The sequence below is a fragment of the Ursus maritimus genome, unplaced genomic scaffold (assembly GCF_017311325.1).
Source record: "Ursus maritimus isolate PB19 unplaced genomic scaffold, ASM1731132v1 scaffold_32, whole genome shotgun sequence".
NCBI classification, from domain to species: domain Eukaryota; kingdom Metazoa; phylum Chordata; class Mammalia; order Carnivora; family Ursidae; genus Ursus; species Ursus maritimus.
Window position 1 is genome coordinate 18,736,092 of NW_024425786.1, and position 23,461 is coordinate 18,759,552.

Below are 23,461 nucleotides of genomic sequence, written 5' to 3' on the forward strand. Positions count from 1 at the left end.
CACTGATCTAGGCTATGCTACCTCCAAAGGGCCTTGGTGAAGTTCGCAGCTCTGCAAATATTTAAGTTCCACGTTGACCCAGGAGCCTCCTCTGTTTGCTCAGAATGTCAGACAGTTTCTAGTCTCCTTGCTTTGGAAGGGGTCCTGAGGGAATATTGGGCCACTGGGAAGAGGGTGACATGTTTCTCTGTATTCATCATGTTGCAATGAATGGCAGGGTTTTGTTTCGCTTTTTGTTTTAAATGTAATTCTTTATAATGGAAGACGTTAAGCATATGTAAAAGCAGAGAGAGTTGCACGGTGAATATCAGGTACCCATTCCCAGCTTTGATGACTGTCACGCAGGGCCGATCTGGTTTTTATTACCCTTTCCAGTTCTTTCCTTTTTTTTTTTTCCTGGCATAAAGCAAGCCCCAGGCATTGCTTCATTTCAATATACATCTCTAGCAGATAGGGCCTTTAAAAACAAAACCCACCATGCTGTTATCAGACTTAACAAAACCAACAACAATTCCTGTATATCATACAGGTTTCATACTGATTGCCTCAAAAATGTCTTTCTGGAATTGGCTGGTTTGGATAACATTGAGTTCACATGGACTGGATTGGATAAGTGAATTGACAGATGAGGTAACCTAGTTTTAGCTCCACTAACCTTCACAAAATGGACTAATAGCTTGAACAACACCTGCCTGAAACCACAGGATGAAGGCAAAACCATGATGGCAGCCAAGCGTATGAAAAAAAAAAAGGGCAGAGTGATATTTCTTGTGTAAACTTTTCATCCGTCACATTCAAGGTTAGAAAAAGTCAGTCTAATTAGATCTGACAGGAAGTCAACCAGAATTTGAAGTTATCAAGAAGACTCTAGGAACGGATTGACATCCACTCTCAGTGATGGGAACAGTGGACCTTGCCTTGAGATTGGCGCCATCACGATCAGTAATTTGAAAATATTATGTATTTCATTTGACCTCTTTCAAATTTCCTATTTCGTGTGTATGTATTATTATAATGTACCAAATATATTCACGCAGCAGTACTTGATGGTGACATGTAAGTATGGTCCATGCTTGAAAAATGGTGTGCGTGATCAGAAGCGTTTGAAGCCCTCTGGTCCGTATTACACACAAGCCCGCACGCTGGTCTCCCACCTCAAGTCACGGCCCTGTCCCCTACCCCTACACTAGCCCTGGAATGGCTTTCTCCATAACCTGAACCCAAACTTGGCCACACCCTTGCTTCCTATCAGCTCGGCGGCATGAAGGTCAAGGTCGTTACTCAACCCTGTGGGTCCACCATGCCCCACTGCCTTCTTTGGGCTCTGGTATTGCAGTGTTAAGCCCTAGCCTGGTCCACTCCAAGGAGTGCCCACACCAGCTCTCACTATCCTCTCATTGTGGATCATGATCCATTTTCACATGGTTAACTCCTACCGAGCCTCCAAGATGTGGTGGTCAGTCACTTCCTTCCGGAAGCCTTCCCTGACACCATCAACTCCCCTTGCAGGGTTGAGGGCCCTCCTCTGTGTTTCCATGCAAAGTGAGTGTCTGAGGACACTTTATTTCTGTGTTAGCAGCACAGCATAGGGGTGAAGCATGTGGACACTGGTGCCAACATACAGAGTTGAAATACTGGCTCCTACACCCACTGGTTATATGACAAGTGACTCAAGCTCACTGTAAAATGGGGTAGTGAAGCATAGCGGTTAAATGCATGGAAACTAAAACCAGGCTGCATAAATCTAAATTTGCTGTGCTGTTACTGGTTGAGTGACTTTGTGCAAATTATTCAACGTCCGTGTGCCTCATTTCCTTATATGAAAAACAGAGATCATATTTGTACCGACTCAAGGGATTGTTGTGAGGGTTCAATATAAAGCATTTAAGTAGTGCCTGGTACATAGTAAGAGTTCAATAAATATTAGCTCTGATTAGCACGTGTCTAGATCCTCCACAGGGTTGAATGAATACAGGCACAAATGAATGTGTGCATTGAATTACATTGTATTGGACTGAAAAGAAAGGAAACTGAAATGAACTTAAATTGTGCCTGGGCCTCGCTCGTCAGGCACTAAGGGCCCCTCTCTGGGCTAGCCCCTGAAGTGGTGTAGAGGCTTCCCTCCCCAGTCGTCTCTTTGTCCTTCTTACCGCGGTGAGGGCCTAGTGATGTTTTTCCTTTGCTCTCAGCTAACTAGTCAGTTAATATCACTCAGAAAGAAGCGGGCACTTAGCCAGACTGGAACTTCAGCTTTGTCTCAGGGAGGACACTCAAGGAGGCCCATCCATGATCATAGATAAGATATCGGCCCAAGGAGATGCTGGAAACTCATCTCAATTTTTTAAAAAACAAGCAGAAGCCACACCACTGTGGACATCTGTCTTGTTTACAGTTGTTCTCATCACAGTCTGTGAATATTTTTAGCTGCATATAAAATAATAACCATCCTACACTCCTCTTCAGCCATACCTTATGGCTCTGGATTTGCAGACAGAATGTAGACTTCCCAGCCAATGAGGGAGAAGGAGAAGGCTGGGGGTGAGGAAGGGGCAACAGACTCAAGCTACCAAAAGGAGGATGGTACAGAAATGAGCAAGAGAGACAAAAAAAAAAAAAAAAAAAGGAAACAAAAACGAAAAGCCAAACAACGTGAAATTCCTTGCTGTTCAGGAGAAAGGGGAGAAGAGGACAGAGAAGCAGAGACTTATGAAAACCATTTGGCAAAGGAAATTCTAGAAATACAGAATAGGAGCCCCCTCACTGCCCTGACAAATCAAGGAAGGCTTCATGGGAGAGGAGATGTCCATGCTGGTCCTAAAGGGGAGCCTATGTTGTTGGCTGGGTCTCTGGGCAACCTATGGGAGAAGGTGTGAGAACCCATTTACTGGAGACTTTGTGGAAAGGAACATCGAGGCCCCTGGAGGACCACAGACCTCCTCCTCCCTTGTTCCTGCTATTTGCCTCTGGGACCACCTCCCCTCTGGACACTCACCTCGAAAGGTCCCCGTGAGCTTCTTCGGATCCTGTGAGGAAGTGTCATAGGAAGTGAAAAAGAAGAAGATGACAATGAGGGCCGCCTCCAGCACCAGGGTCCACAGCGGCAGGCAGCACCGCATAGATGGTGGGTACTTAGAGCCCATCCTGTGTCCGTGTCCGTGTGGCACTTCCACCAGCTCCAGGCATCACCCCTCTGCCCCCACCCCCACTCCAGGGAGTGATAGGGGAGACACCCGCCAAAAGCCTTATCTCGGGCTACAAGGCTGGCTTTGCTGGTCTGTTGATGGAGTTAACACGGGAACAGAGGGACTGTGACAGGGAGGGGAGAGAGGCATTTGTTCCAACACTAACTCATTCATTCGCTCATTCACTTATTTGTTCATTCAACAAGTAGTTGAAGCATTCCTACTCCAGGGCGGGCACTGTGCGCAGCTTCAAAGAGCACATCCGTTCCCCGGGCACCGCACAGAAGAACCCTCCTTTGCTCATGACTTCAATTTACCCTCCCCGTAGCCTTGCAAGGCAGAGAGTAGACCGACACTCCTATTTTACAAATGGGGAAACAGAGGCTCAGAGGGGGCTTTGGACAGGCAAAATTTCTCTTTATTTTTTTTTATTTTTTTTTAAAGATTTTATTTATTTATTCAACAGAGATAGAGACAACCAGCGAGAGAGGGAACACAGCAGGGAAGTGGGAGAGGAAGAAGCAGGCTCACAGCAGAAGAGCCTGATGTGGGACTCGATCCCAGATCGCCGGGATCACGCCCTGAGCCGAAGGCAGACGCCCAACCGCTATGCCACCCAGGCGCCCCCAAAATTTCTCTTTAAAACCTTACCCAGTGAGCTCTTAATCAGAATGTATTGAGTGAGAATGAATGAATGCATGCATGCATGCATGAATGAATGAAAGCCAAGAACAACACTAAGCCTTGAGGAAGATCCAGACAGAGCCCCTGAGGAACAAACTCCTCAGAGTTACATGGCTGAAATTATTTATATCTGAATCTGTATTTAAATCTACTTGTTTGAAATCTTTGAAGGGTAGGTGGGGGGGAAAGAAAGGAGGCTTGGGTCCAGCTCTAGTAAAAACCTGGCAGGGTCCTGCCCGAGCCCTAGGCTATGGTTGTCTCCAGCTCTGGTCACCTCCTCACAGAGCAACGCCGGACTCTGCCTGGGGCATGTGGACTTGTAGCGCATTTGAGGCAGGCCACCAGCTTCAGGACCCCCGTCCCACGGCAGGGGACAGTCCCCTGAAATGGGATTGAGGGAGCCTGGGACCCAGTTCTGACCCTGCAGCTAACTTCTGTAGCCCCCATCCATGTGCCTAGCGGACGTCCGATAAAGAAAGCATAGAAAGAGAGGGAGGAGGGAAGGAAGGGAAGGATTGAAGTTTTCTTACCTTCTACACTGGCCCTAGCCACTGGCCACTGAGCGTAGACTGAATTTATGGGGCCTCGGAAAATAAAACTAGACTAGAAGTTGCAGGGAGACAGATTCTGGCCCAGCATGAGTGGATAATTTATTGACCATTACAGCTGTCCAGTGAAATAGGCTGCTCATGAGGTAGTGAGCACCCTGTCCCCAGCAGAATGCAAACAGAAGCTGAAGGTTACTTGTCAGCAATGTCTTGGAAGTGATTCATATGTGGTTTGCAGGAGATTTTAATCACTCAGAAGAATCTTGTCATTTTGTTTTTAGATGAAGAAACTCACACCCAGAAGGTCATACCCAAGGTCATACAGTCAGCTGACATCAGTCACTTCTTGCTCAGCGCAGCTTTATTTGCAGAAGGAAAAAAAAATGAAAGTAACCTAAGTGTCCAGTAGTAGGGGACTGGCAAGTAAGCTACAGGACGCACACCTTGCCGCCGACATCGTGGTCATGAACATATGTGGAAAAAGCCAGAGGAAAATGCTTTTAAGGTTTATCAAAAGTGACACAGAGGATATACTATTGGATGGAAAAGCAAGTGATAGTACAGTGTGTACAGTATGTTCCCACTTTTATAAAAAATAATAAAAGACCACTACGTTAATGTATGCGTGGGGGAATGGCTGCAAACCACTGACAGCGGTTCCTTTTGCTTGAGATGTTTTCTGGGGCAAACGCTTACCGAGCACTTCCAGCGCTTACCGCTGCTAGCCACTGTTCTAGGTGCTTCACATGTGTGAACTCAAGTTAGTGACCCTGGGAGGTGGGTGCTATTAGCCTTTGCTACAAATGAGGCACCCGAGTGCAGAAGGCTTACATGACTTGTCCAAGGTGACGGGACTAGTAAGTGGGAGAACTGGGATTCTACCCAGACCCAAAGCCCGCGTTGAGCAACTGGGTGTTTAACCAGGCAACTGGCCCAGACAACCTCTAAGTCCTCTTCTAAGTCTAGGAACGTAGGATTCCCAGCCCTCTGTCACTGCAACAGCAACAATAGAGAGAAGGTACCCTCACCCCTACAGATCAGAGATAGAAGTCTCCATTCTCTCATGGTCACCCCGTGGTCCTGATTTCTGGCCCTCAGGACTTCTTATGAACTAGTTTTCTGTAAGAAGGGGCTCCCCTGTGTGGCGGATAAATAAACATGACCCTAGCTGGCCTGGGTCCTGTACCAGCGCCTTGTAAACCAGGCAGCTGGACTCACCTGCCCAGGGGCACCAAACGTCAGACAGATGAACACTCAAGATTTTCGATCACTGCCAGCCCCTGGGCCTGGAGCCCCCGATGGTTGTGTTTACCCTCTGGCCAACTCCGTGTGGGTGGCAGCTGGTCCCACAGCCCCAGAAACCCCTGTGCGCCCTGCTCCTGCCCCAGTGAGGGACTGACTGCTTGACAAGAGGGCCAAGCTCCTTGCCAAACAGGCTTTCTTTAATAAAGGGAGGTGTCCCCCACACCTGGCCTCTCCCAACAGATTTGTCAAAAGGGGAATGTTCTTTCTTCCCCTCTGACTCTTGCAAAAGGCCCCTGTTTTCGGACTACCGCCCTAGACATTCTGTCTCCAAATCCTCAAGGCAGCTCACCTGGTACAAGAAAGCGCAAGGGATCTAGGAAGATACGTCACAAAACAAATACAGTTAAATGTTAATTGTCGAATCTAGGTGGGAGGTAAGTGGCTTTTCACTATATAATTCCTTCAACTTCTTTGGCGTCCGTTAGAAACTTCTCATACTAAAATGTTGGGGAAAGCACTGTGTATATCTGCTGCCCCCTCTGCCTGAAATCCCCCTCCTGTCACATAACCGCCCCCGCCCTCTCCATCTCTGAGCCAAGCAGCATAAGAACAGGGTCTTTTGACTATTGTATCTCAGCACCTAGTGCTCCGATCATAATAGGTGATCAATAAATACTTGCCTTTCTAAAAGATTTTATTTATTTATTTAAGAGAGAGAGAGAGAAAACACACAAAGGGAAAAGGAGAAGCAGACCCCGCACTGAGCAGGAAGCCCAAAGCAGGGCTGGATCCCACAGGCTCGATCCTAGGCCCCATGAAATCATGACCTGAGCCAAAGGCAGACACTTAAGTGACGGAGCCACCCAGGTGCCCCTAAATATTTTTTGAATAAATAACAACTGCCATTTCCGGAATGTCAAGCACCGGACCAGGCATTTCGCATACGCTATTGCAACTTTGCCCCTCAAGCCTGTGAGTACAGGCACAGTCATCTCCGCTCAGAGAGGTGATGTGAGTGCTCAACGTCACACAGCTAATAAATGCTAAGGGTGGGACCCGACCCACATCCATTTGACGCCAGGGCTTATGCTGTCAACTGCTGTGGCAATTCTGCCTTCCATCTGGTAAACCACTCACAGTCTCCATTTCCTCGTGAGTCAAATAAGATGAGCTGCTCCACTTTCCTCACAGAGTTTTACAAACGTGAGAACAGAAAGCACGAGTGGCAGTTGGGTTATAGAAAGGAAGGTGGGCAAGGGGTGCCATGCCGATGGCATTCTGATCTAAGTGACCAGGCTTCCTCCAGATGTGACGAATCAAGTCAGAGAGACTGCAGAATTCACATGTATTCATGCATTTTCTATAAAAACGGGACTCCGTGAGAATACTCACCATGCCATCCTCATCTGAGTCAAGCATGGTAAAGCTCGGTCATGGGCAGCGAGCAAGGACGTAGGTAGGTCCTCCAATCCCCCTCTGGAAGTTTGTCCATACCAAGGGCGTGACCCTGCTCTGGGCATGCCTGGTTAACGTGTGGCTAAGTCAATCATTCATTCATTCAACAAACATGAGCTTTGGAGTCAGGCAATCTGGGTTCAAATCCCGATTCCACAAATTATTAGCTGTGTGAACTTTGGTATGGTTATCGGTATCTCTGTTTCCTCATCTGTGAAAGTAGGGAAAATCAGTGTCAATCTCATAAGGTGGTTGTGAAGATTTTTTTAAAAGATTTATTTATTTGGGGGGGAGGGGCAGAGGGAAAGAATCTTCAAGCAGACTCCCCATCAGTGCAGAGCCTAATGTGGGGTTCGATCCCATGACCCATGAGATCATGAACTGAGCTGAAATCAAAAGTCGGACATCTAACCGACTGAGCCACCCAGGGAACCCCAGCTGTGAAGATTAAATGAGAAAGCGCGCGTAAGTGTCAGATGTGTAGAAAATGCTCCATTAATGTTTATAATCATTATTATGGCACAGGGTTGGCATATTTACTGTAGAAAACTCTGAAAATGCAGACGTGCCTAAAGTTTACATAAAGCACCATGATTTCAACATCTCCAAAAACCAGTTCTACTTCTTTTTGTATATTTTTCAGATTTTTTTTTTCTAGTCATGTTAATTTAAGCCTTGTTTTCTCCCCTACAAAAATGGGATTATACAGCACATACTGCTGGGTAATTGATTTTTCCGTGAACAGTATATCATAAGTCATTTCCAAGCCAGGAAAGTCTTTCTACAACACTCTATCAGGGTGGCTAAGAACCACCTGTGATGCCAGAATTTCTGCATTTGAATCCGGGCTCTATCACTTACTGTGTGACCTCAGGCAAAGAACTGACTTGCTCTGTGCCAGCTTTCTCACCTGTAATGTGGCACCAGTAATCATCTCTACCACAAAGGGTGGCTGTGAGGATGAGATCAAAGTGCACATGGCAGTCAGAGCAGTGCCGTACGTGGTAAGCGCTATGGGTCACCATTCTCCATGCTCCACGACTTCCGTGGGAAGAATCCGCGTTTGACCAGCCCCCTTTGCGGGACGATCTGGGCTATTTCTAAACTGTTTCTGTTCTAGACATTACAATGACTATCCTCCATTAACAGGGTTCTCTGCGGGACACAGATACCTGGATAAGAGGTGGCCATCAGGATGCCTGGACTTTTCTGTGACTCCTGCAGCACGGGAACCAAGTTCAAGGCAGCTGGGCCAGCCCTGGCTGGAGGGCGTGAGGGGATTGAGGCTACTGAAAGAGGAGGGATGCAGTTTTCTTGTTTGTGAAATAGGCTGTAATGATCACTCGCCAGACTATTCTGAGCTACTCTGAGCTGTGAAACTCAAGTGTAAATTTCAACCCCTTGCCCAGCAAACAACCCAGGAGAAGAGGAGGGACAGCCCTGAATTCTTGACTGGGAGCTAGTCTTTTGAATGAGAATAAATGATTCCCCTTCCCTGTCTTACTCATTTGTAAAATGGCCACAGATCTCCACTGGTTCTTGACTGCTGATGGAGTGTGCAGAGCTGGGGTCTCTGTAGCCAGCAAGAGGCCTGTCTCATCTCTGCCCAGGTCTGTGCCCTCAGGATCCCAAAGAGCCATTTGAGGGCTCAGAAGGGGAAAGGCTGGCACTTGACTAGAGCCCAAAGGGGCTTGGGCTAGGGTGGGCCAGGAAAAGAGATGGTCTGGCTGGGGCAGGAGGAGTGAGAGAGAACGAAATGGAGAAGGGCAGCCTTACTGTGGGCTCTTGACAAGGGGACCATTCTTGCCATCCCACTCTAGCCAATCACCAGATCAATAAACCTAATCATCAATAACCAACTCTAGGCACCAGATATGGCCTGTAGTATCAAAGGTTGATCTCACTCAGCTGTTCCTTGAGCTAAACTGCTCTACCAAGCCAACTGCATAATTTTATTTTCTCTGAGCCTGTTTTCATCTGTAAAATGGAGCTAATATGACCTGTTTCTAAACATAGAGCTTGAAGAGTCTCCAGAGGGGATCTTGGCAGAGCTCTGTGCAGGTAACTCAACACCAGGGGGTTGGGACTGGAACACAGACCTCCAGATTTTCTCTGTTCTTTCTCTTTCTCCCCTGTAGCCTTATGCCTGAGGGTAACTCCCAGTCACTCTACACTTCTGACATGGCATGGAATGTCCTTATCAGGATGGTAGGCTAGACAGTGAGCTCTAGCACCTCTGTCATCTTTTCCTGGATTACTCACCTATTTGTCCCACGGTGTGCCATGGCACTGTCCTAGATAACAGGGACATGAGGGGGAGTGGAAAAGACCATGGATATGGCCCTGTTGTAACCTTACTGAGTTGGCTGTTTGTCTCTGGCCCAGGTAATCCGGAACCTTGTAGTCATGGAGATGATGGCTATTCAGATCTGGAGCCCCATGGAGTCGGGAGCCAGGATCTTATCATATAACCTTCCTAATGCATTCAAGCCTCCAGCATATTGATTTAGGTCCTGCTTGTATCCTCCTCCATGATCCAATTCACCTTGGCAGCTGAAGCATTTTTCTGCTGCTCCAAGCAGAGCATTCCATTCAGACCCTTTCACAATGACGGGCAGCCTTGGTGGAAGTTTGAGCTCACAGAGTTTGTTATACTTGGCCCCCCAGTGCCACTTTATCAACATGCTGGAGAGAAGTGAGGGATGAAAAACAAGTATACTATTAACAGTAATTGCTTGCACACCTGGCCCCGAAAGTTCATTATCCTGTAAGCCTTAAAACATACCCAAGTGGAAACAGAGGTTCTAAGATTCTGTAACTTGCCCAAGCTAGTAAGTGGCCAAGCTGGAATTTCAGTCCTTGTCTGAGAAGGAAGGTACTCTTGCAATTTTTCAAAACTGCGTCTCTTCAGGGTATGGATCCAATCCCCTAAGAAGCTTTCATCCTTGGTGGATGAACAAGGCTCACCCAAGAAAACACGTCTTAGGAGCAGCACTGCTGGAGATGCTCTGTGTGGGAGCAAAGGCAAGAAGGAGGGAAGATAAGGTTGCAGTGGGTTTGAGGACAGTGAGTAGATAAGGCTTGCTGGCCTGGAGACTGGGTTGCCAGTGTGACAGCTCTGGATGCAACAACAAAGAGAATGGTTTTCATGGGGCGCCTGGGTGGCTCAGTCGTTAAGCGTCTGCTTTTGGCTCAGGTCATGATCCCAGCGTTGGGCTCCCTCTCCCTCTGCTTGTGTCCCCTCTCTCGCTGTCTCTCTCTCTGTCAAATAAATAAAATCTTAAAAAAAGAGAGAGAGAGAGAGAATGGTTTTCAGGCGTTGGATGATCTTTAAAGATTCGTGAGCAAGATAAAATAAGGGAGGACAACAGATCAGGATGATGAATTTGATACAAATTACAAGTTCCTCCTTGGGGTGGGTGTTGGTTAAGGGGGTGATTATAGGGCAGGAAGAGGTCCACCCTAACTCAGGACAAAACCAGAAACCATCTACTTCCTGATAGTTTTTAAAATATGCTGGAAGACCACCTCACAGTCCCACTGTTGGTGTGTGGTTAAGTTGGTACAGCCACTTGATAGGAGATTCAGCAACCATCAGAGACGTTTAGGGAGGATGCATAATAACACAGGACAATGTTTACGTTAAAGAGCAGAATACAAAAAGAACAACCCTAAAAGCCCTCAGTGGCAACCCTGTCGGGACCCCTCTCACTTGAGAGCTTTTTCTGTATCTTCACTTAATAAACTTCTATTGATTTACTCTCTCTCTCTCTCTCTCTCACACACACACACACACACACACACACACACACAAAGAACAGAATACAAAGTTGAACATCTAGTATGATCACTACTCTGTTTAGTAATAATAGCAGTAATAGTAATAATAATATCACCCATGGGGGGAAATAGGAAAGAAAAAAAAATTTAGAATACTGATAGTGGTAGTGTTAAGGTGATGAGATCCATGGGTCTTTCTTCTCCCTTCAGCTACTTTTTGACGGGTTCCAGATTGCTTTAATGACATTCTTTTTTAAAGAATCTTTGCTGTCTTTTCTAAGGTGATTTTGCCATTCCTAGGTTGCAAGGGAGTAATAAGGAGTAAATGAGCAAGTAAATGCAAAGCACTCAGTACGGTGCCTGGCCCGAAATCGGTGCTCTAGGAGGGTCCGGTGAGGGGTCGCTGGCCAGTGTCCCAACATCTGAGAAGCCCGGCCGTCGCCGCGGAGCAGCCTCCCTTAGTCCCCGCAGCATCGGCCCCTCGCGCGGCACAGACACGTCCCCGACGCTGACGCTCGCCGTGTCCAGCCGGCGCGGTGCCAGCGGAGCCAGCCGCACAGCCCGCCCTGCGGACGTGGAGCGAGGGTCGCACCGCCCCACACACCCCCGGCAGCCAAGCGCGACGTCGCGCGCACCCACGGCCCCGCCCCCTGTGACGCGCCCTCCAGGGGGCGGGACCGCAGCAGCCCCGCCCCGCACCTCTTCCGATTGGCCGCCGCGCTGTCACCACGTCGCCGGGAGCTGGCAGGGTGTGTGTGTGTGTATGTGGGGTTTGCTTTGTCATTCGTACCCCCGTCGCGCGCTGACGCGGCCCGCCTGGCCGAACGCTCCAGGATCCGCAGAAAGGGCCCCCGGCGCTGACCCCGGAGGCTCCCGGAGGGGGAGGATGCTGCGAGCCCCTTACATAATAACGCGACTGACTGGAGCACATGTCAGCGCAGAAACAGCACATGCCGCAAACCCAGGCCTCCCGATTTCATATAGTGCTAGTGATAGCGGGCAATGAATATACCACGGTATGCTCTAGCATGGGTTATAATACAACGCAATCCAACAGTCATGAAGTGTACCTTCGCAATAAAGCATAATATAGGATGTTATATTTATAGGGCCTATTTATAAGCCTCTATTTAAATCTTTTCTGATAGGCCCAGGCACGCACACAGACACTATAATGATTGGCGCATTCTTCTGTCCTTCAAAGAGGCGGGTTCTCGAGTCCGTTTTGCCTCAGCGGGCCCTTGGATTGGCCGGCAGCGGTATAGCGGCGCCTTCGATTGGCCTCGGGGGCCGTCCGTCGGAGCCGAGGAGGCGGGGCAGGCGGCTGGCTGGTGCTGGGGCGGGCGGGCCCCGGAATTGTCATTTCTTTGTTTCCGAAGGCGGAGGAGGCTCTGAGCCCCCCCTCCCCGTCCCACCCCCCTCCCCCCGGGTGCTGGCTCCATGTCTGTGTGACCGGCCCCAGGGGTAGAGTCCAGGCCCGACGCGGGGCGGGCCGGCGGCGGCGGCGGCTGAGGTGAGAGACGGCGGCGGAGGCGGCGCGGGCACCCGGCCCCCCAGCGGGAGGATGAAGCGGCGGAACGCCGACTGCAGTAAGCTCCGCCGCCCCCTGAAGCGGAATCGGATCACCGAGGGCATCTACGGCAGGTGAGCGGCGGCGCCCCCGCCTCCGCCCGCGTGGGCCCCGCGGCCCCTGGTCGGTTCCGGAGGGGCCCGGCCCCGTTATGTAACCCCGACTAGGCCGCACTCCCGCGCCGGGGGCCTCTCCCAAGGAGCGCGGCCCGGGGGGCTCCGGCCGGCCCGAAGAGGTGCGCCCCGGGGGCGCGGGGCGTGGCGAGGGCCGCCGGCCGGGCGGGGAGGGCGCGGCGGGCGCTGGCCGAGGAAGCCGCCGAGCCGCCGTTGGGAGCTCCCTGGCCCCGCCGGGGGGAGGGGCGGCGAGCCCCCTCCCCTCCCGCGCTCCTAGCCCGCGCCGCCGGGCCCGAGGGCCGCTCCCGGGGCCGCCGGGCCTCCGCTGGCCCCTCAGTTCCGCTCTGGCCTGGGAGTCGCCGGCCTGAGTCGGGAGGCGCGTGGACCATATGCAGTAGGGGGAAAGGCTGACAAAGTTGGGAGTAGACAGTGGCCCCACGGTCCCCGGCAGACTGGGCAGGTGGCCACGTTGCCCCTTCTTTCGCCCTCTACTTCTCTTGCGGGATCTCAGACCTGGCACCGAGGGCTGAAGCCGATACCCCCTAATCATGCCCTGTGGCCCCGCTCCAGACTCAGAAGGAGCTGATGACCATTTTCTCAGCAAACATTATTTTGACCATTCTAAGCAGATAGTTTTCTTCGAACCTTTTAAAAGGGATTTTTTTTTTCCAAACTCACAATTTTCTTTTTCTTCTGGAAAGAAAAAAGCAGTGTCCCTTTAAATAGAAAGTGAATTCACTGCTCTGAGGGGGAGAAGGACAACAGGTTCGTGGGGCAACTTAGTGACAATCACAGCTTCTTACGCAGAACTTGTGTACGACCTGTTATTTTCTGTTTCTTAGAATGTTAATTCTGAATGGTACTCGCCTTGATAAATGATTTCGATGGAGAAATAATTAGTTTACAAAAGAGAATTCTCAGCATGTGCGTATTGGCTTAATTGAGTCTTCGTGGTTCCGAGCTGTGGGACTTGGAGAAATATGTGAGGTAGCTGGTAACACCCAAGTTGTCACCAAGCTAATGACCAAGTCTTAGCATAACTGTATACCTTGCACATGCTGTTGTTTACATATATGGAAGATTGCTTTTCACAAGCAGCTGAGTGATGTAAACATCAGGGGTTTTCTTTATTTCAAGTTTAAGCATTAAGAAGTCAAAGTATAAAGTTCATATGTGTATTTATCCTTCTATATAGATATATCCTTATGTAATGAGCCATAGATCATAGGAGTAATTCTTTCATTCATTCAACAAATGTATGTACTATGTGCCAGGCCCTGTTCTAGCTATGAGGGTGCAGCGGTCAGTAAAACAGGTCAAAATCCATGCTGAATCAGTCAAACCTGACCGTTTAAACTGAAAGTGAAAAAGCAAAAACCATTTTCCTACAGATTTAATGGGTGGGGGGAAATGCCTCTTCAAGTTGAAGACACTATGATCCTTTAGGCAGGATTTTTTTCCTGCCCATTGAAAAAGATTTGAACAACTAAATAGTGACACAAGAATAGAAAAAGCATATTAAACAGAATTGTAGACCAAGGACTTTGAATGGCTGCTAGTCACAGTAACATATGATGATATACCTTTATAGAAAGAAGACTGGGGATCCCATATTGTTTACATTTGTTGTATTTGGACATCTCTTTATATTTGAACAAATGACGCCCAGTTTAATAACCTGCCCAGTAGTAACCACTCAATCAATGTGAACAATGTGACTTCATTGTCTAATGAAGATCTATTATTTTAGTGATGATCTTTTGGAATTCAAATGTTCTTATCCTAAAGTAAATATGCTATGCAAGTTATTCAGAGTTTCGCTGTAAAATTTTAAAACCCAACAGTTCTCAAATCTGTTTAACCTTCTCTGTTTGGCATTGTTTAAGTTAGATGTTAATCAAAGACCTACGTATATTTCTACCTGTCTTTCCTTTTGGAGCATAATATATCAAATGAATGTTTTAATTCACTTACCTGTTTCTTAGTTTATAATATGGAGCATTGGACTAAAGAACAAGATCATGGTTTTGTTTTTTTCCAATTCTTTTTTTTTTAAATATTTAGAAATTTTTCCTTAATTTCTAAAGCAAACAGAATCAGTAGGCTAGTTATAAATTATGGTGTTTGAGGATTTGTGAATATCGAATTTCTGTGATCATCGAATTTAACTCTATATTAAGTTGTTTTTCATGCCATCTGTTACCCATTTTGTTTCTCAACATCTGGCCAATTTTGGTCTCATTAAACAGAGAGCTTTGTTTTTTTCTGAAGCTCTGTTCACAGTTTTGATAATCACTATCTACTATTTCACAGCATAACCTTTCATGAACCTTATTTTAATGTTCTCAGTCTGCACAACTTTTTGAGTGTGGGCATAGCAAGGAGGCAGCTGTGATGAAGAGAGCACTGGACTGCAGGCATCGGGAGGCCTGGGTTCGTACTCAGAATCCCAGCTCTGCCACTTTGAGCCCCATTCTCTCATCTCTCAAATGAGTCTTGAGGACTAAAGGAGCTCATGTTCAGTTTGTGAAACTCTATAAATTCTAGCGGGCTATATAAATATTATTTACCATGTTGTTGTTATCACAGTTCAACATGTTTGGTTTATTCTTTAAGGAGGCAAGAGAGACTATAAGATTTGCTACAGCTATAAACAGAAGTTGAGTAGTCAAAACAAAGGGTCAGTTGCTGCTTGGTCTTGCTGAAAAAAATCCTATTGCTGAGATGCTTTTAATCATGGGCTTCGATCCAGCAACTGTGACTGAGGTGATTGTCAAAAGATATGATTATTGTCAGTATAATGACTGTGATAAAATTATTTCAGCGGCAAGGTAGAAGGAAAATGGAATTTAGACATATCAGGATTATCTACATTTATATGTGTGCCCATTGTTTGAAAATTGAAATGTCCAGGTATGTTATTCCAGTCAAATTAATAATTAAGAGTAAGAGAAAAGAAGCGGGAATGGTGATAATTTTCTCTTATGTTATTAAGAACTAAAATTCAAAACACATTTAAAAACAATCCGAGCCAGCACAGAGCCAGAGTAGGAATTCAGTATTCAATAAATATTGAGTATGTGAGTTAATAATAAATGAATATAAACTAATTCATTCTACTCAGTTAAGAACCTGCATCGTTCAGAAAATTGTGGAGGATACAGGATGAGATACGGTTTCTTGTCTTCAAGGAGTTTACAGTCGAGTAGGTCATCATAATGCTCTCTTAAATTTGGACAGTGGTTTTGAGGTTCCAAAGAACTTTTCGTTCTGTTCAAGGAAAAATATTTTTGTTGAATTACATTTTAGCTGGCTATTTTAGTTGTTCATCTGATGCATTAACAGCTTTATTTTGCCCTGTGCTATTTTATGATGAAGTAGACGGCCGCCACTAAGTGAGGGAGTATTTTCTAACTCAAATGAGATAGATGTGGAAGTACTTTGGAAATGATAAGGAACGGTTATTAATAAAAGAAAGTAAAATAACCCCACTTAACGATGACGCTTCAGAAATGATAAGGAACGGTTATTAATAAAAGAAAGTAAAATAACCCCACTTAACGATGACGTTTCAGAGGTCCTCGGGTTTTTATGGCAGTGATTCTCTGTCCATTGTCTGCCTTCACACATGTACCAGACACTCCCAACAGTAACGTCTAATTACATGCAGTGATTCTCCAGGTGAGGTGGGGTTGGAGTGCTATGTAGTTTTTAAAAGCCTTAAGGGGATCTCGTGTGGTTTACCCACCTGTCACTTTGCCATGTTCCCCACTTCCTTCCCCCTGAGAATTACTGACTTTATAATGGGAAGATGAGATGAGGTGTGGTAAGTAGCAGACAGGGGCAGAGACGTTTATGTTGAAAGCCTCTGCAGTTAAAATTGTTACTTGCCCAAGTAGGCATAATAAGCATTTTAAGTAAGGCACATGTGTTAAGCTTCAGGAAACTATTTTATATCTCTGTTACTGGTGGTTGAAGGAAGTGCCCCTTCCCTCGTGAATTTATGAATACTTCCTGTCCTCGTGTGCCGGGCTCTGCATGTAGCATGCTGCCGGCAGCTTGGGCGGCGCAGGACTGTGCCTGACTCTAGACTTTGACAGCTTCACGCCTTCAAACTGGAGCTGAGGACTTGGGACATCCCTGTTTCACAGAATACCTTGTCCCATCTTTGTTTCAGAAGAGAGTTTCCTGGCCTTTGACTTTTGAAATGATCAAAGTTTGCATCCTTCTCAGCTTCTTAATTTCCTTTTTCAGACTCTAGTCTAAATAATCTGCTCTCCAGAGATTTCACTTTCTTGCTTTTCCTGCCTCTTTAATTAATGATGTTTCCTAAGCCTAGTTTTAGCCTCCTTTGGGCTAGGCTTATTAAAGCCACTAGAGGCTGGCATGACCCTTGGCTGCCTCGATTGTGCGTGTGTTCTGCAACCGAAACCCCAGACACCAGTGTTGCAACCTCACAGCCTAAAAGCATTTTGGTAATCTTGGGAGGCTTTAACTTCAGCCACACTGGACCTGACGTGAAAGTGATAGATTCTGTATTGTTTTTGAGGGCTGTTGGGAAAGGGGGTAAGTTTTGACTAATCTTTCCAGTGAGGTGTTTACCTAATCCTTATATTTGCAGTTTCCATGAAGTGCATTTAAAGAAATCTGCCACACTGGAGTTTTGTACTTCGTTTTTGCCAGGAGTGTATTACCTTAAAAGAAAGGTACTTTCCTCCAACTTTGTTTATGATTCTTCTTGTCCGAGTACTCTTGGCAGTTTAGTTTCATTAGGTGTTTTGAAAATCCCTTTAAATTTCTGCTACAAGTTGAGGCAGGGGAAGGGGGAACGTGATCGAGTTCAGATTATTTGCTTTAAAGCTTCCTGTTTTATTAGTGATAGTCTCCTTTTTCTTTGATTCCTCATGGCTTTTCTTGAACCTCACTAGATTTGGAGGTTGATTTTAATGGTAGACTTAATAACTTACAATTTTCACTTTCTTGTTAGTTATTTGCCAGATATTCTGGAGCCAGTTCCTGTTCTATAAGCACTTATATTTCCAGAGTCTTTTTCTTTGGCCATTTCTCCCAGATCTTCCCACTGATATTAACCCTTTGGGGTTTTGTGTGTATATATATATGTTTTGTTTTGTTTTGTCATTTTCTAGGCTACCATCCAGGTGATACTTAAGGGGATATTATAAAATATAACATATACCTTGTGGAGTCTGGAGGGTCAGATAGAAATTTTATTTCACTTTGAAATACTGTATTTAGGTTTCCTTCCTTCCCTCCTTCCTTCCTTCCTATTATGGGGCTCGAACTCATAACCCTGAGATTGAGAGCCGCATGCTCTACCAACTGAGCCAGCCAGGCACCTCTGGGTTACTTTTCTTGATGAAATTTAGTGTGCTCTTCAAAGATACTGATTACTTTTATTCTCTAGGCTTACTAGATTTGAGTGTAATTATTTTACTTGGATCGTTTTCAAGAAATAGGTCCGGAAGAAAAAAGTTGTTTGCTCGACAAGCTACATAAGTATGGTGGTACAGACCAACAGTGGAAACACATATCCTTTGCTAGATGTTTTTTTTTTTCCATCATGAATTTCTTCAAATACCCAAGGAGTGACTATTTCCTTAAGGTCTTTCACCTTTAGGCACGTGGATCCTGGTAATGGAAACTTAAAAGACGTAATCAGCTGTTAGAATGTTATTCTTTGAAGCTTTATATCTTTACTTTGACATTTAACTTAACTGATATCAAGTTGGCCTCTGCTCATCAACGTTCCAAAATGCCTGTCATCCCCAGACTTTGAAGCCCCTTCATAGCCCTGACTTTCATTTCTTTGTTTTCCTCTGCTGCTTTTAAGGACAATGTACTCACATTGAGTCATGGGATTGTGACATCAGAAATAATTTACCCCTCATCCATCTCTTCTGTTGCCTTTTCTTTTGTAGAGGCTTTGCGTTTAGTGGGTTGGAATGGTGCAACTAGTCTGCTTGAGGTGTATCTGTAGATGTCACTAGTGGATTTACACTGTTGGAGGTCTCTTTCCTTACCTAGCACAGGGGAGGTGGCTAGAAACAGTCTAGCTCTGTTTTTAAATTATATTATTACTTTGTTCATCTTTAAAGCACTTCTAAAAACCGAGTAAGTTGCTCAGTACTAAAGTCAGTATTTTGCCTATCTTGTAGTGAGGGCACTTGAGTTATAGAGAGAATGAATGCCATGTTCATGGTCAAACAAAAATTCCTGTCTCATATGAGAGAAATACTAAGGCTAGAGTCTTCTTTCTCAGATGTAATAAGCATTGTTTTCTTGCCTTGCTCTGGGCTCGACAAACTATATACCTCATGGTTTATTGAAATTATGACTTTTTAAAAAATGAATTATATTTTTATTTTTGAATTCCATGTTTCTCTATCACAATGATCATTCTAGGAGTGTGAATTTCACTAGAAAGCAGTCTTGAGTTGTCCCATCTTTTGTGCCATAGTTATTTCTGTAAAGAATATTTGACTTTAGGGGGTGCCTGGGTGGCTCAGTCGGTTAAGCGTCTGCCTCTGGCTCAGGTCATGATCCCAGGGTCCTGGGATCGAGCCCCACATCCGGCTCCCTGCTCAGTGGGGAGTCTGCTTCTTCCTCTACCTCTCCCCTTGCCCCCCGCTCCTGCTCTCTCTATATCTCTCTCTCAAATAAATAAAATCTTTTAAAAAAAGAAAGTGTTTGACTTTAATTTTTTTTTCTGCAGAGCTTCATAGTGTGTTTACAAATTAAGTTTATAAATTCATAGTTTATGAATGAGATACTGAGGGTTTATTCTTTCATAAAGTACATCAGCTCGTTTTTTAAAAACTTGGTTCTGTTGGAGAATTAAAGAATTATATAAGTTGAATGTGTATATAGGAAAGGATATAAAGAAGGAAAATAATATTTATTGAGTATCTAATGTGAGATGAGAAAGTCCCATGTGATGAATAAACATACGGGCTTTAAAGTCCTTTGAATTTGACTTCAGAGAATGTCCCTGACACTAGTTGTGTGACCTTGAACAAGTCACTTACTTGCTTTAGCCCTCAGTTTTCTCCTCTGTAAAATGAGGATGGTAAATATACCACCTACTTTATAGGACTGCTAAAAGGGTAAAAACTTAGCATCGTGTCTGACACGGATAATTGCTCATAAAGTTATTTGCTTTTACTACTATTATTATTTTTTCTTCATTGTTTTGTTTTGTTCCAGTAAGGGTGCTAGCTTCAGTTTCATTTGTGAGGAAACCATGGTTGTCCCAGGTTTAGTTACTTGATAGAGGCTCATATCTGTCTAACCCCAAAGTCTGTCCTCTTTCTGTTGTACAGTATTGTGCCACTTCGTTTCTGAGTGGTGTTTATGTGTAAGAATTCACATTATATGTAAGAGAATCTCTATTACATAAATTTTAAAAAACCAGTATAGATACAACAACAGTGCAAAATGTGATGGGACCAGGATCTATTGATTTATCGAGCTCTACCTATCTGTTTATCTGTTGCTTTAAAAGACATTAGTGAGGGGTGCCTGGGTGGCTCAGTCAGTTGAATGTCTGACTCTTGGTTTTGGCTCAGGTCATGATCTCAGGGTCATGAGATCAAGCCCTGCGTCAGTCTCCATGCTCGGCAGGGAGTCGGCTTGAGATTTTCCCTCCTTCCCCCACCCCAGCTAAAATAAATAAATCTTTAAAGAAAATAAAGGATGTTAGTGAGATAATTACTGAATAAGGTGTCTAGATCAGATAATAGTAACGTGTCAATGTTAATTTCCTGACTTTGACTTAAAAAAACCCAATAAAACATATATAGGGAGATAATGATAACAAGAATGTGATAAAATGTTTTATCATTTGTGGATTCTGAGTGAAAGATATAAGGGAACTCTGTACTGTTCATGGAACTTTTCTGTAAGTCCAAAGTTATTTCAGAATGAAGAGTTAAAAAAATAAGAGTAACACATACTTGTTATGGAAAAGTGAACATGATAGTGTATTAGCATAATGCAGCAGACCTTAGTACTCCTGCTCTGGGATGATCACTCTTATATAATTTTTAAGTATCATTTTTCTCTTTTTTTCTGTATAAGCAAACGTGTATATTTCTTCCTTAACAAAAATAGGATTCCATTTTACAGAAAAGTTTCTTGGCTTTTCTCCTCACTTAATCTCTTCTCCATTTCTTTCCATGGAAATGTATTCATCTATTTTTTTAGCTGCAGCACAGCATTCCACGTAGAATTCACCTCTCTGTGGTCTCCAGACTCCTGTTTCTGTGCTCTTTCAACAGTGCCCCACAGCTTCTCAGTTCCTGGTTCCTCAGGTTTCTTTCCTATGAAAGGGTAATAACTACCCTGCCTATTTCACAGTTGTAAGGCTAAAATGAGATAATTAATATGAAAGCATTTGGAAAAATTACCCATGTGATGTAAGTGTAAGGTGTGATTAGGTAGCTGATTGCTACTGCTGAAGATACGAAGTGTAATCCTCTGGGTGGTTCTCGTTCTCCTCATGCGCTTCTGCACCCCCCATCCCAAACCTCACGGAGTCCACACTGTTGAAAGTGGTGTGGTTTGCTTTTTTGTTGTTTTTTTTTTAGGTGAAAGTGTTTTTGAAGCAGAATTTCTAAAACTCTAAATTCTCCAGTTGTGTTAAGTTACAATACCTATCCTTGCTATCTCTGCAGTCTCTATAATCCTTCGTAAAAACGCTATACCACACAATTCTCTTTTTCTTTTTAAGAATTGTTTATTTATTTTAGAGAGAGTGTGCACGTGGCGGGGGGGGGTTGGAAGGGGCAAAGGGAGAGAGAATCCTAAGCAGTCTTCGCACGGAGACCGGTACCGGGCTTGATTTCACAAGCCCCAGCTCATGAACCCAGCCGAAACCAAGAGTCCGTCGCTTCGCCAACTGTGCCACCCAGGCACCCCACCACACAATTCTTAAAAGCTTTTAAAAGTGATTTCTATTCTAGGTTTTCTTTATTCTTTCTAAACTGGGCACTTTTTACACTAGATTTGTCATTGCAGTGGCTGTGTGTGTGTGTGTGTGTGTGTGTAATTGACACTTGAAAGGTTCTCTTGGCAGTCTATAGGAGGCCTAGAATAGAAAAGAAAAATAAGGAGTAGCTTAGGTCTTCTCAGACATCCTCCTGTCTGGATTGCACGTCGGGAGGCAGGTGCAGCACATAGCAGCGGGGGCTAGGCCGTTTTATCTTGATGCTCTGCACAACTTTCTGTAGTCCACCACATTTCTTAATTATTTTTGTCTCAGGACCTCTTTCCACTCTTGGTTTATATAGGTTGTATCTATCAATATTTACTGCATTAGAAATTAAGACAGACACATTTTAAATAATTATAAGCTGATATAAAAATCATAAGTCCATGAGAAGAGTAGTGTGGCTTTACATTTTTGTAGATTTCTTTAATGTTAGGCTAACAGAAGACACTTTGAGAGCCCCCGCTGTAGGCCGAGCCAGTGGCAGGCAGGCCAAATGGAGTGCTAGTCTGGTTCGCAGAGCAAGGCTGATTAATTTGTTCCTATTGAAGACCAGAACAGATTGGGAGCAAGTACATAGTAATCTTTGGAGCAGAATCTGTATTTGTTACCTTTGTTGATGTTGCTTTGTTCAGATACCCTTCCCAGTCACCTGTGCATGATTTCTCTGTCTACCTTCATTTTAAGTGTGTACTTTGGTAAAGGCCTTACTGTCAATCCTAAACACTCTTGTGCGTTGTAGGCCATTCATTCAGCAAATACTGGTTGGATTTCTTTAGTGTGCAGGGTGCTCTGCTGGGCACTGAAGATAAAGCAGGGAACAAAATAGGCAACTCTTTTGTTCTTGTGGACTTTACATTTAAACAGTTAATTAAATAAAATACTATTTATTTATAACTGTGATTAAATGTTCTTATGGTACAGAATCCTATGTGAGCATATAATGGGGTAACAGTCTTTACTTTGGGATCAGGGGGGGCCTTTTTTTAATGAAATGATATTTGTGTTGTGTGCTGAAGGATGAGTATAGTAATAGAATTGCTTCGTTTGGTTAAATTGTACTTAGGTGGGGATCTTGTCTGTGACTCAGAAAGAAAAGTAAGAAAATAGAAGAATCAACCCTGAACAGTGTTCCCAGTTGAGGGAAAGAGAGCTAAGGGTTTGGAGATAAGTACTGATTATCTAAGTAGATAGTTGTTTTCTTTCTGAGACATTGTGGAATTCAGTGGAAGTTCCATGACAATGAGAAGTTTATACCATGGGCCAGTACTTCTCAAGTTTTAATGTACACACAAATAGTCTAGGGACCGAGTGAAAATGTAGGCTTAGATGAAATAGGTCTGGGATGGGCCCTGAAATACTGTTGTTCTAAAAAGCTCATAGTGATGCTGATGATGCTGATGATGCTGATGATGCTGGTCCGTGGACCACACTTTGAGTAGCAGGACTATAATTACACTTACTCAGGTTGCAGTAGGAATATCAGCTGGACAAGAGGCTGGATGAATATTCTAGAGGTGATGTGGAGTAGGGAGAGGTATTTGATGACAGAGAAGACAGCAATTTGGTGTAAGAAGTATCATGCTACATACTGAAAGCTAAAAGCAATTCACAGTTGCTATTACAGAGATGACAGGAAAGCCAGGGATTGAGATAGATGGCCACTAGCACAGCCAGTGAAATATTCTACAGTCATTTCTGCGGTGAGGACCAAGTGAACTAAATGGCCATTAGTCTGCCTAGGGAAAAGGTCAGGTACTGAGGATTGATGGCCACACCATGGTAATTATGTGGGCTCTAGAAAATGACCTAAGTGACAGCAGCTGGTGGTACTAGAGAGAAGGTGCACTTTACTTGGAAAAAGAAAAATGTTCAGT

At 44.9% G+C, this 23,461-nt stretch overlaps 2 protein-coding genes and 1 long non-coding RNA gene across 5 annotated transcripts in view; 1 reads left to right on the top strand and 2 right to left on the bottom strand.

The window, feature by feature from the left end:
* The window catches only part of RHCE (Rh blood group CcEe antigens), a 36,083-nt gene extending 32,862 nt beyond the window's left edge, over positions 1-3,221 (bottom strand). The window contains exon 1 of one of the 3 annotated variants that reach the window (XM_008694582.2): positions 2,993-3,221. In XM_008694582.2, the coding sequence (XP_008692804.1) occupies positions 2,993-3,140 (148 nt within the window). In that variant the 5' untranslated portion in view covers positions 3,141-3,221. The remainder of the gene's footprint in view (positions 1-2,992) is intronic. The other 2 variants (XM_008694581.2, XM_040619008.1) reach the window with 2 other exon arrangements.
* A 5,065-nt stretch (positions 3,222-8,286) lies between these two features.
* LOC121099823 lies at positions 8,287-10,103 on the bottom strand. Its single transcript, XR_005831568.1, has 3 exons — positions 9,900-10,103; positions 9,660-9,799; positions 8,287-8,403 (listed from the first exon to the last, which is right to left on the bottom strand). It is a non-coding gene; the product is annotated as an uncharacterized LOC121099823 (long non-coding RNA).
* A 2,216-nt stretch (positions 10,104-12,319) lies between these two features.
* The window catches only part of MACO1 (macoilin 1), a 59,330-nt gene continuing 48,188 nt past the window's right edge, over positions 12,320-23,461 (top strand). The window contains exon 1 of the mRNA XM_040619009.1: positions 12,320-12,538. Within this exon, the coding sequence (XP_040474943.1) occupies positions 12,459-12,538 (80 nt within the window). The 5' untranslated portion in view covers positions 12,320-12,458. The remainder of the gene's footprint in view (positions 12,539-23,461) is intronic.